The following is a 13,362-nucleotide window of genomic DNA, read 5'->3' on the forward strand; positions in this document are numbered from 1 at the left end:
TGGTACCTCATGGGTTGGTGAAGAAGGAGGTTGCAGCAGCCTCCATACTCGCCAACGTGTAGTCAGGGTCGTCTCCGGCTTCAGCAGGTGCCGGTGTTTGCTCGTCAGAGAGCTCGGTGATATGCACGGACAAATTAATCGGACCAGCATCTTAGGGGTTGATCGAGGGGGTACCGCGTAGCTCATCGTGTAGGGCGAAAGAACTTAAGAGAGAAAAGACTTTAAAATGTAAATTGTATTTACAAACCTGCCTTTGGGATTTCCTTCCAAGTGAGCTTGTTTATAGTCTCTAAGCTTGACTTTCAGTTCATCTCAGACTGGCGCGGGATCGACGAGACGCAGAGATGATCCCACCTCTGTGTTCTCATTTGCCATGTATTTCTTCACTCTCTGCGCATTCACAGTAAATTCTGTCTCATCTTTTCCTAGTAAAGTCACCGCTCCATAGGGCAGAACCTTTTTAATTTCGAAGGGTCCTGACCATCTTGACTTGTGCTTCCCAGGGAACAGCCAAAGCTTTGAGTTGAACAAAAGGACTTTGTCCCCAGCTTTCAAATACTTGTGTCGGATCTTCTTGTCATGAAAAAATTTGGTTCTTTCCTTATAGATTATCGAATTATCATAGGCCTCTAGCCGTATCTCATCAAGTTCGTGGAGATCCATTACTCTCTTCTCTTGAGCAGTCTTTATATCCAAATTCAGCAGCTTGGTCGTCCACATTGCGTTGTATTCAACCTCGACAGGAAGATGACAGTTTTTCCATAAAGAAGCTGGAAAGGGGTCCGCCCAATCGGTGTTTATAAGCGGTCCTGTAAGCTCATAACGCAATATCCAGCTTGAATCCCCAATCTTTTTTTGTGATTCCCACGATTCTGGCTAATATCGCTTTGATCTGTTTGTTGCTTACTTCCACTTGTCCGCTGGTCTGTGGGTGATAAGCTGTCGCGACTTTATGCTTGACTCCGTACTTTCTCAACAAGCCATCGAAAACCCTGTTAATGAAGTGGGTTCCTCCATCACTGACCACTACTCTTGGGATTCCAAATCTCGGGAAATGATGCTTTTGAACATCTTCATTACAACCTTGTGATCATTCATCGGGCTGGCGATTGCTTCTACCCACTTAGAGACATAGTCGACTGCCACTAGGATGTACATGTTTCCATTTGAGGGTGGGTGGAAAGGTCCCATGAAATCTATTCCCCAAATATCGAAAACTTCAACTTCTAAGATTGGCTGCTGAGGCATTTCATTCCTTCGACCTATGTTACCCATTTTCTGGCACGAATCACATTGTGCTATGAAGAGCTGTGCGTCCTTAAACATTGTTGGCCACCAAAGACCAGCTTGTAGTATCTTTTGGACTTTTTTGAAGGTGGCAAAATGTCCTCCATAGGCGGACACATGACAGTGCTCTAGTACTCCTCAGACTTCCTCCTCTGCTATACATCGTCTGAACAGGCCATCCGTCCCTTTCTTGTAAAGATAAGGTTCATCCCAGTAGTAGTTGTTGACATCCCTGAAGAACTTCTTCTTTCTATGAGCGTCATATTCCTTAGGAATTTCCCCGCACACCATGTAGTTCACAAAATCTGAGTACCATGGTAGCTCAGCCGACTCGATTGCCATCAACTCGATCGACCTGGTAGACTCGGGGGTCGAGTAAGCTATCGTGTGTCCGATCGTGTGGTTCATTTCTTCCAAGAAGGTGATGTGCATCAGTCTTTCTTCGGGCATTGAGTCATCTATTGGGAGTGGATCTTCGATTCTCATTCTGGACAGATGGTCTGCTACCCCGTTTTCAAATCCTTTTTTATCCAAGATCTCTATGTCAAAAAATTCTTGCAGAAGAAGGATTCATCGGAGGAGCCTAGGTTTGGTGTCCTTTTTTGAGTAAATGTACCGTAGGGCAGCATGATCCGTGTAGACAATCACCTTCGAACCGACTAGGTAGCTTCTGAACTTCTCAAACGCGAAAACCACAGCAAGGAGCTCCTTTTCAGTTGTCGAATACCTCATCTGGGCATCGTAGATCACATGGAGCTTTTTATCTATTCTTTGACCCAGTACTGCTGCTAAAGCATAATCTGATGCATCACACATAATCTCGACGGGATGGTCCCAGTTAGGGGCTTGAACTATTGGCGCGCTCACCAAAGCCTCCTTTATCTTGTTGAAGGCGTCTAAACAGTCGTTGTCAACAATAAACTCTGCTTCCTTGCAAAGGAGCCGCGTTAGTGGTTGTGCGATCGTAGAGAAGTCTTTAATGAATCGTTTGTAGAACCTTGCGTGCCCTAAAAAACTTCTGACATCTCTCACCGATTTAGGAGATTGCAGTTGAACTATTACTTTGATCTTAGCCTTGTCGACCTCTATCCCCTTTTCTGAGATCTTATGCCCTAAAATATTCCCTCCTGGACCATAAAGTGGCACTTTTCCCAGTTTAACACTAGGTTGGTTTCTTCACACCTTTTCAGCACCTTGCAGAGGTTTGACAGACAGGATGTGAAAGAAGCTCCATATACTGAAAAGTCATCCATAAAAACTTCCACCATTTCTTCTATTAAATCCGAGAAGATAGATGTCATGCATCTTTGGAAAGTCGCGGGAGCGTTGCACAAACCGAAAGGCATCCTCTTATAGGCAAAGGTACCGTAAGGGCAGGTGAATTGGGATTTGGAAAAATCCACTATTCCTGTCTAGGAAGCAGTAGTACGGGTGGTTAGCTAGTCGTTCCAGCATCTGGTCGATGAAAGGAAGGGGGAAATGATCCTTCCTAGAGGTTGCGTTGAGCTTCCTATAGTCGATACACATTCGATGTCCAGTTATCGTCCTTGTTGGAATCAGCTCATCCTTCTCATTTTTGATGACGGTGATTCCTCCTTTCTTCGGAACGCAGTGCACCGGGGATACCCAAGTGCTATCTGATATAGGGTAGATAACTCCAGCATCGAGCAGCTTCAGAATTTCCTTTTTCACCACTTCTTTCAGGTTCGGATTCAACCGACGCTGAGGTTCCACACTAGAGTACGATTCATCCTCAAGGTTTATCCGGTGGGTGCAAAGATCAGGGGATATACCCTTGATATCATCTAAAGTATAGCCTATTGTTCTCCTATAGTTTCTTAATTGAGTGCAAAGCAAATCCAATTATTTTTCAGGCAGGCTAGAATTGACGATCACTGGATAGGTTGAATTAGGTCCTAAGAAAGCGTACCTTAGCCCAGATGGAAGAGGTTTGAGTTCCACTTTTGGCGCTTTAGACTCGGACCAATCATCAGTGGTTTGGAGTTGCTGCTCGAGGTTGTGCTCGATCATCCTACTTGATGGGGCGATCGTGTTAGCGTCCGGGTGGGCTGGTGTTGAGCAACTGCACGAAATGACGTAGGAGGTGACTACTGACATGTCTGAGCTTCTGTTGTCGAGCATCACTCCCTCTCTTTCAGCTTCCCTCATGTCCTCACTTAGCTCTGGTTTGATGACCTCTCGATAAGTATCAAGCAGCTCCTCGTAGAGCTCTGTTTCTTGATGCACGAATCCCTCCTTAACATCATTTGTCAGTGCTGTTTGTAAACAATCCCCGATTGCAATCTCCTCAAATGCCTCCTCACGCAGTTTTTCTAACTCCTCTATCCAGAAGGTTTGACCAGCTATAGTATGTTTTTTCATAGTTTCCCGAATGTCAAACTTCATAGTGAGGTCTTCCCCGCGCTTCAGATCGATCTTCCTGTTTCTTACATCAATCATTGCCCCTACGGTGGCTAGGAATGGTCGTCCTAAGATAAGCGGATCCCTTGGCTCCACATCCATTTCCAAAACCACGAAGTCTGTTGGTACATCTACTGACCCTACCTTGACCGGCAAGTCTTCCAGAACTCCGCTTGGCAACCTCGTAGTTCGATCTGCCAAAACCAGTTGGATGTCGGTAGGCTTGGATTTCTCGAATCCAAGACGTTTGGCTACAGTTAGTGGCATTAGGCTGGCGGATGCCCCCAAATCGCAAAGGCATCTTCCGAACTTCAGTGGTCTAATCGAGCAAGGTAAGGTAAACGATCCTGGTTCGCTCAGTTTCTTAGGTGAAGCAGTCCTCAGGATTATGGCACTGCACTCATGATTGAGTATGACCATCCCTTGTACGTGTTTGATCCGCTCCATCACTGCATCTTTCAGGAATTTCTGGTAAGGAGGTATCAGGGTGAAAGCGTCCATTAGAGGCATGCGGAGTTCAAGTTCTTGCATCTATTTCTCGAACATTGCTTTGTACTTCTCCAGAAGTTCCATGCGAAATCGTCCAGGGAATGGCAATGGTGGCTTGTAGGGTGGAGGGATGGATCTTCTTTCTTTCTGTTTCTCTCCTCCCGGTTTGTCTGCAGGAGGCGGAGTTACTGGAGTGTCAACCCGATCATCTATCCGAGGAGTGTGGTCGGGTGCAGGGTCGGGCTGTTCTGGAGAATGGGCTGGTGGTTCAGCAGAAATGGCCGGTTCACAGAGATCCTCCCCATCTAAATCATTGCTGTCCTTAGTGATGTTCAGTGGTGCCGTTCGAGGTGGTAGTTGTCTTCCACTCCGTAAGGCTATCGCGTGTGCATACTCCGTAGGACTTTTGGAGGTGGAAGCCGAGTTATCAGTGAGCACCTGAATTCGAGATCCCAGGGCATCAGACTTGTTATGTAGTTCTTTGAAGTTTGCGGATAGACGGCAGGCGAGATCATCGAAACTTGTATTGATGTGTATCGTGTCGGTCTTCTGATTGGATTGGACTGTGTGCATCAGTGATAACAAATCCAGCGAAGATGAACTAGATGGAGGCATTGGGCTTTGTATCGGGTGTGGGTAGGAAAGACTTGGATTCGGCTTGTAGTTGTTGTATCCTCTGTTGTATCCTCCTTGGTTGTGGATGTGGTTAACATCCTCTATTTGTACAGTCTCCCCATCTTGTTGTAAAAACTGTTCTTCCTCTGATAATGCATGAACATGCTACTGCTGGTTGAGGAGCTTGTCGAGCTTGTCATTGAGGGCTTTCATGTCCCTCTTGTAATTGGCATCTTCCTCTCCTAGAGATCGCACATTGCGGTTGTACTCCTCATTGTAATTCCCATTAGATTGAGCCAAGTTCTCCACTAGGTCCCACCCTTCATCAACATCCTTGTTGAGGAAGTTACCATTGCTTGCGGTGTCCAGAACATCCATATCTTGGGGACCACTCCTCTGTAGAGTGTCCTCAGCAATGAAGCATTGTTGAAGCCGTGATGACGACATCTCGTAGTGTATCCCTTGAAACGTTCCCAAGCTTCACTGAACATTTCATTGTTCTTCTAAACAAAGCTGGAAATGTCATTTTGCAGCCTTGCGGTTCTGGAGTTGGAGAAGAATTTGGCCAGGAATGCCTTCTTGCACGCTTCCCAACTGGTGATGGACTCCTTGGGGAGTGATTTCTCCCAGATGTGTGCTTTGTCTCCTAAAGAGAATGGGAAAAGCCTGAGTTTGAATCCATCCTCACTAACTCCATTTATCTTTTTGAGGCTACAGAGCCTATCAAATTCATCCAGATGATCCAATGGGTCCTCCGTTGGCAATCCATGAAACTTATTACTCTGTATCATCTGGATGAGACTACTCTTGATCTCAAAATTGTTGTTCTAGACAGCAGGTGGCACAATGTCATTCCTTTGAGTGTGAGTAGATGGAGCATCTCCTGCTCCTATGTTGGTCCTTGTTTGAGGAGCTGGTGGACCGTTTTGATTGTTCATTGTCTCCTTAATGATTGCTCGTTGCGGTTGAACTTGTTGTTGTCTGAGTAGCGTTGGTCTGTCGATGTTGTCGATGAAAGGACTCAGGTTCTGGCTACATTTGGATCATGTTTGCATGCACCGGAAAGTAACCGAGTGTGTACACGAGGTTCTACTCGATCCAGGTGATCGAGTGATGGGTCGGGTGGATGCTCGGGTTGTACCTAAGATTGAAAAAAAACAAGAACGAAAACAAACAAGTCAAACTCCGAACCAATATAAATAAAAGAACTTAATCTAGCAAGTGCTGAAATCCTAAACGTAGTAAAATAAAATCAACCAAATGGCAACGGCGCCAGATTGATAAGCAGATTTTTCACCCAGGGTATCAATTCCATATGTAGTTGTAGTACAAAGGGTTATCAATCCAAATGGTTGTTTATGCTAGTAGGAAGGATGCAATCAGAACAATGCAAGTCAAGCAAAGTAATTATGGGTTTTATCTAACAATCCTAAAATAATAAAAGAAAAGAATATAAACAAAGAACCACACGACCTAATCACTCGATGCAAGCATTCGAGTACATGATCAGGTGGAGTGATCGAGTAAGCTAATGAAATATGAACAACTCGAGGGGTTACTCGATGAAGGTTATCGTGTACCTGATCGGGTAAGAGATCGAGTGATGAATGAAAATGCAAGAAATCAAAATACGAAAGCTTCTAAGGATGGGCTAATCGAATTCTAAGTGTTCCTAACCATTACAGATGCCTTACATGCCTCAACCAAATATTTCCTAGACAATGAATCTCTAAAATCTTGTTAAAATACTCTCGTGATAGAAACAATCAACCTTGATCACTCCCCTACCCAACTCTCGTTGGAGAAACATGACCAAGCAGGCATTAAGATCTGATTCATTATTGTCAGGAAACCTCTTACTCATCTAATCTCTTAGGCTAAGTGAGTAAACCTCTAGCATTGGCTGATTCAAGCATCTCATCTACACCTCTCGGTGGTAAAACACCTTAGATCTAATCTCACCCTCTCGGTTTGTTGACATCATTAAGAACACCAATCTAGAAGGAAATGTATTAAACATATTCAATCAACTAAGACATCCTAACCGATCAAGAACACAAAATCATCTATCCCATCCCTAGAAACTTTACTTCACTACTCGGAAATCATAGCAAGAAACATAACAACAAATATGAAACAAAATTGCATTATATTAAACGATAAAGTAGATGGATAAGAGTACAAGAAAGAAATCTAAAGAAATGATTAAAATTTATGAAATAAAATCCAAAACAAAAGGGAAAAGTGTTTGAGTCGCTCAGTTCTCTCACATAAGCTCTCGCTCTCTGGTTTGAGGGTCTGCGGCGTGCTGGTTTGCGAGGAAGGAGAGGAGGGGTTTATATATGGAAACCCCTTTGACCTAGCTTCCCAGACCTGCCCGATGGTCCACTCGATGGGGTACACGAGATTGAAGTCGGGTTACTCCTCGAATAGATCTTTGGGTTGTTCTTCTGGCTCTTGGATCCTCCTCGATCGTGTTGGGGTTCGGACTTGTTCTTCCAGCTCGATGGCTCCTTCGGGTACATGCTCGGGTTTGTCTTTGTTTTTCCCCATTCTAGGCTTTTAAGCACCTGTTTTCATCCAAAATATGCAAATACAAAAATGCAACACCCTAAATGGCCTAAAAGTGAATTCCTACAATTAATGACCTAGAAATGCTAGGTTAAGGGTATGAACAATGCAAAATATGGACAAAAAAGGATGCTCAAAACATGTAAACTAGAGAGTTATCACTTTACCACCTCCCGGACCACCCGTCTTTCCTAGTAGAAGTCTCCAATTCAGCTTCAAGAGGCATCTCTTCAGTTATCCCATCATCATGGACCAAATATTTCTGAATTTTGAACACTATTTCAATCAGGAGGACGATAGAAGCCATCTTGACACAACTTGGTGATAAAATATAAACTAACCTTAGGCTGAAACAAATCAAGGACTGAAAGTTTCCCTTTCACTGCATTTGAATAGAAATCAAGAACGTGTTGCCAAGGCCTATCATACATAAACCTAAAGGTCTCTATGCCGAACAAAATAAAGCAAGTTAGTATCCATTCATTCATTTGATGTTATGAGCTCTAATGTGTTCTCTTCAACAATTCAATTGGTAAGGTTCAGGATCAATATCTTCCTTAACCAAAAGCCCCCAAATCGGAAACCATTCAACTATAAATTGCTAAGAATCTGAACCTGGCGTTCCAACGAGCTTTGCTGCAGGCATCGGCGTGATGGTAATGAACATAAACTCTGCTCGCCATCGTCTGAGATTGATCTAAGCCGTTGCTCGTTGAAACCTTCTCCGTCAGGGACACAGACTCAGAAGGTGGTTATGGTTTGTATCAGAGCTCAATGTACGAGGCCTTGTTGTTGGGCTTCTTACTTGTTAACCTTTTTTTTTTTTTTTTGGTCAAACACTTGTTAACCTCAAACTTGTTTTCATTCATTTTACATTTTAAAATTGCTGAAAAGGTTTATTTTGTTGTAAAACACTTGGAGTGGACTTCCATAACCGGCCCATACACAGCCCATACATGTCCTAGTGTGTAAGGCCCATGGTCGAACGCCCATTGCCTATTTCCTATTCATAGTCGGTTTATGTTTAAGCCTTTGCTTTACTATATATATGTAACCTCATAAATGATTTAATCAATAAGAATAAGAAGAGAAAACCTCCTTCAAGTTTCTCTAGTTTACAACACGTTATCAGCACAACTTGTTCTAAAAGTCCAACTGAGAAAAACCCTAAACCGCCGCCGCATAAAAAGTCTTTGTTCGTCCAAGCTCGGCGATCAACTTCCGTCCGTGTTCGTGGTCGGCTACTGCTTGGCGATCGGTTCGTGTCCGTGATCCGTCCGTGTTCGTGGTCAGTTCCTGTCCGGGGTGAGTTCCTGTTCGAAGATCTGTTCGTGGTCGTGAGCAACCTGTGTTCGTGATCGGTTCTTCCTCTTACCTAGGCCGAGGTTCGTGATCAAGTTAAAAGTAAAACCGAGGTCTTAAGCTCCCTGTTCAATTCCAGTCAACCCCAAATCGGTGGAAGGTAAACAATAATCTAAACCCCCTTAGAACCTATGAATCGAACCTGATCTCTAAAATCTAATAGAACCCTAAAATATACAAGTAAACAATCAATAAACAAAACCCTAAGCTTTGAATTCCTAAAACCCTAAAACCCTAAAACTCTAAAATCTGATTGTTGTGGTGTAGGATTGCTTAGAATTGTTTGCAAATTAAACCGATTATGCAATAATTAAATCTGACCCTAAAATACAAATTAAAATCGGAATTATTATGTGTTTTGCATGAAAAACCAAAACACAAAATTAGGATAACCCCTAAATTAATTCTAGACATTATCATAAAATCCTAGAAAAATATTTCCTAAAACTTTGTCCTAATCTAGAAAAAGGAAATTTTAAGGAAAAGGAAAATTTAGTAAAAGGAAAACATTGCATGCTAGATTATATTTGTTGTCTAGGATTGTTGTTTCATGCATATTGAACTACGAAAATTGTAGTGTAAAAGCATGTCATGGTTCGGTCTCAAATACTGCATGGCCCTAAGTGATTGGCATGGTTCGGTCTCAAATACCGCATGGCCTAAATTTGTTGCATGGTTCGGTCTTAAATACCGCATGCTAATGATCGAATGCATGTTTTGTTTTGTAGATGGCAAAGGTCAACAATCTCTCCTATGCTGCCCTTAATGTTTTTGGAGATAATTACTTGCAATGGGCATTGGACACTAAGATCAATCTGAAATCAAAAGATCGTTGCGAGTGCATTGAGGATGATAATGAATGTTCTGAAAAGAACAAGTACAAGGCAATTATGCATATACGCCATCATCTTGCTGAGAGTCTCAAAAACCAGTACCTCACTATTGAAGATCCTCTTGACCTTTGGACAGCGTTGAAAAACAGATATGGACACCAAAAGACGGTGCTCCTACCAAAGCCTCAATTCGATTGGAAAAATCTAAGGATCCAGGATTTTAAATCTGTGGATGAGTACTATTCAGAGCTATTCAAGATAGTCTCAATTTTGAAGTTGTGTGGTACTGAGGTTACTGAGGAGGACTTGCTAGAGAAGACATTCTCTACCTTTCACGCTAATAACATACTGCTTCAACAACAGTATCGTGAAAAGGGGTTTAAGACATTTGCAAGCCTCATCTCTTGTTTGATGCTAGCTGAGCAGAACAATGTGCTATTGATGATGAATAGCGCTTTGAGACCCCCGGGTATAGCTCCATTACCGGAAGCCCATATGGTTGACATGGCAAAGAAAAATCCCAATGAGCCTAAAGAGCCGAAAGAGACTAAAGAGTCTAACTATGTCCATAGGGACAAGTTCGGCCGTGGCCGTGGGAGAGGTGGACGTGGTGGTCCTGGTCGTGGGAGTTACCAAGGACACAATTTTGGTGGTCAAGGCCGTGGAAACCGATTCGGCTTCGGCCATGATAGGGGTAGAGGCCGCGGAATATTTAAACCGCAACATAAGACCAAGTCCACTTGCCATAGATGTGGTATGGAGAACCATTGGGTAAAAACATGCAGAACTCCTAAGCGCCTTGTTGATCGCTATCAAGAGAGTTTGAAAAAGGATCCAGAAGCTAACATGGTTCATCTCGATGGTGAATGTGATTTCGACCATGAGAAGGATGACCTATTGGATTATGAAACCTCTCATTGTTTAAGAGAGGATAATTAAAACTCAAATGTGGTCTTGATTTAATTTTAATTTTATGCTTTGCATTCGATTGAATTATTATTTTGGATAATTATTTTGGTTTAAATTAAATTATTTTATTTCCTTCAATATAAATATTTGCGTGTTTTATTACTTTAAAGTTTAAAACATGAATTCTTTTCTATATTAGAAATGGCTGAGGACAAGAATATACTTGTGGTTGATAGTGGATCAAGCCACACGATTTTGAAGGATAAGATATATTTTGTTAATCTCATAATGAAAAATGCCAATATTAGTACTATTGCGGGTATAGCGAGCTTAATTGAGGGTTACGGCCAAGCTCATGTTTTATTACCTAATGGCACACATCTTGAAATAAGTGATGCCCTATATTCACCCAGCTCTAAGAGAAACTTATTGAGTTTTAAGAACATTCGTTTGAATGGTTTCCATGTTGAAACAAAGGTTGAAGGAAAAAAAGAATTCCTATATATTACTGAAATCACCCAAAGACAGAAGAATGTCCTAGAAACTATACCCGCACTAGCCACTGGTTTATACCATGCTAATATTAATATGATAGAAGCTAATTTGGCAATGAACAAGATGTTCAATGAACAATTTACTTTATGGCATGACTGGCTTGGCCATCCGGGTTCTAATATGATGCGTAAGCTAATAATGAATTCAAATGGGCACACTCTTAAAGAGAGAAAAGTTATCCCTAAACATCTCACGTGTGCAGCATGTGCACAAGGGAAACTTATTATAAGGCCGTCACCAGTGAAAGTCGTTAAAGAGACTTTAAACTTTCTAGAAAGAATACAAGGAGATATTTGTGGACCAATACACCCACCTTGTGGGACGTTTAGATATTTTATGGTCCTAATTGATGCATCGACCAGATGGTCGCATGTTTGCTTATTATCAACTAGAAACTTTGCGTTTGCTAGATTGCTGGCCCAGATTATACGACTGTGAGCCCATTTTCCAGATTTTCCAATTAAGACTATACGTTTAGACAATGCTGGTGAATTTACATCCCAAGCGTTTAATGAATATTGTATGTCCATGGGGGTGAGTGTGGAACATCTTGTGGCACATGTCCACACACATAATGGATTAGCTGAATCTTTCATTAAACGTATTCAATTGATTGCTCGACCATTACTTATGAGGTCGAAGCTTCATGTGTTGGTTTGGGGACACGCAGTATTACATGCAGCTGAGTTAATACGCATCAGGCCATCTAGTGAGCATAAGTATTTGCCATCCCAATTATTAACGGGTCATGAGCCCTACATATCCCATCTAAAAACATTCGGATGTGCCGTTTATGTACCAATTGCTCCACCACAGAGAACTTAGATGGGACCTCACAGGAGGATGGGAATATATGTTGGATATGATTCTCCCACCATTATTAAGTATCTTAAGCCAACTACGGGTGGTTTATTTAAGGCCAGATACGCGGATTGTCAGTTTGCTGAATCTGAATTTCTTATGTTGGGTGGAGAGAATAACAAGCTGGTCAAAGAATTATCATGGAATCAAACATCCTTGAATTGGCAAGATCCTCAGACTCTAGCATGTGAGGCAGAGGTCCAAAAGATTATAAATTTGCAAAAGCTAGCTATTCAATTGCCAGATTCCTTTGCTGACCCAAAGAGAGTAACGAAATCGTACATACCAGCTTGTAATGCACCAGTACGTATTGATGTTCATAAGGAACACAATAATCAAGTTGCTACAGAGTCTAAGGCCCGTTTAAAACGAGGTAGACCATTAGGTTCCAAAGATAAGAACCCTCAGAAATCTAAGAAAGGTGCAAATCAAACTGAGGTTAAGGAAATTATAGATATGGCCGCGGCAAATCTTAAGGCACCGAATGAGGTTTGGGACGCTGAACCTCAAGGCCCTGAAGGTATTGATAATAATGAGATCTCAATCAATTATATCATGTCTGGAATACAATGGAACCGTGAAGATGTCGACATTGATGAAATATTTGCTTACAAGGTAGCACTTGAAATAAATGAGGATCATGAACCCACGTCTATATTAGAGTGCACTCAAAGTAAAGATTGGTTAAAATGGAAAGAAGTCATTTACGTGGAATTAAGTTCATTAAAGAAAAGGAATGTTTTTGGTCCGATCTTAAGGACACCATTCGATATAAAGCCAGTAGGACATAAGTGGGTCTTTGTAAGAAAGAGAAATGAGAATAATGAAATCGTGAGATATAAGGCATGGCTTGTAGCACAAGGATTCTCTCAAAGACCAGGAATAGATTATGAGGAGACATACTCCCCTGTGATGGATGCAACGACTTTTAGATATTTACTAAGTCTGGCTTTAAGAGAAAAACTCGATTTGCGGTTAATGGATGTTGTAACCACATATCTATATGGTCCACTGGATAATGAGATTTATATGAGATTACCAGAGGGCATAGAGCTCAAGGATAAGAGCGGTTCTCGAGAACAATACTGCATAAGGCTAAACAAATCCCTTTATAGACTGAAACAAAGTGGGCGTATGTGGTACAATAGATTAAGTGAGTACCTAGCCAAAGAGGGCTATAAGAATGATCCCATCAGTCCATGTATTTTTATAAAGAAGTTTGCAAACAAATGGTATGTAATAATATCAGTATATGTGGATGATTTGAATATCCTAGGAACCTCTATGGAAATCGCCCAAACAGTCGAATATCTAAAGAAAAAATTCGAAATGAAAGACCTAGGCAAAACTAAGTTCTGTTTGGGATTGCAGCTTGAGTACATAAATGATGGAATCCTTGTGCATCAAATGGCATATACTGAAAAGGTACTCAAGAGATTTAATATGGACCAAGCCCACC

The 13,362-nt window shown here is 41.9% G+C and overlaps 1 protein-coding gene, 1 non-coding gene and 1 pseudogene across 2 annotated transcripts; 2 read left to right on the top strand and 1 right to left on the bottom strand.

Annotated features, from left to right (window-relative positions):
• The window catches only part of LOC104720469 (uncharacterized), a 30,496-nt pseudogene extending 22,430 nt beyond the window's left edge, over window positions 1-8,066 (bottom strand).
• On the top strand, window positions 5,242-5,348 carry LOC147936282 (small nucleolar RNA R71). Its single transcript, XR_015569762.1, has one exon. It is a non-coding gene; the product is annotated as a small nucleolar RNA R71 (small nucleolar RNA).
• Window positions 8,067-9,473: 1,407 nt separating the features above from the next.
• On the top strand, window positions 9,474-10,517 carry LOC147936283 (uncharacterized). Its single transcript, XM_087468664.1, has 2 exons — window positions 9,474-9,676; window positions 9,788-10,517. Exons 1-2 carry the CDS (start codon window positions 9,474-9,476, stop codon window positions 10,515-10,517), a joined length of 933 nt encoding a protein of 310 aa, XP_087324790.1.
• Window positions 10,518-13,362: the final 2,845 nt, after the last annotated feature.

Source organism: Camelina sativa, chromosome 10 (assembly GCF_030686135.1).
Source record: "Camelina sativa cultivar CO46 ecotype springtype chromosome 10, ASM3068613v1".
Classification (NCBI taxonomy): Eukaryota; Viridiplantae; Streptophyta; class Magnoliopsida; order Brassicales; family Brassicaceae; genus Camelina; species Camelina sativa.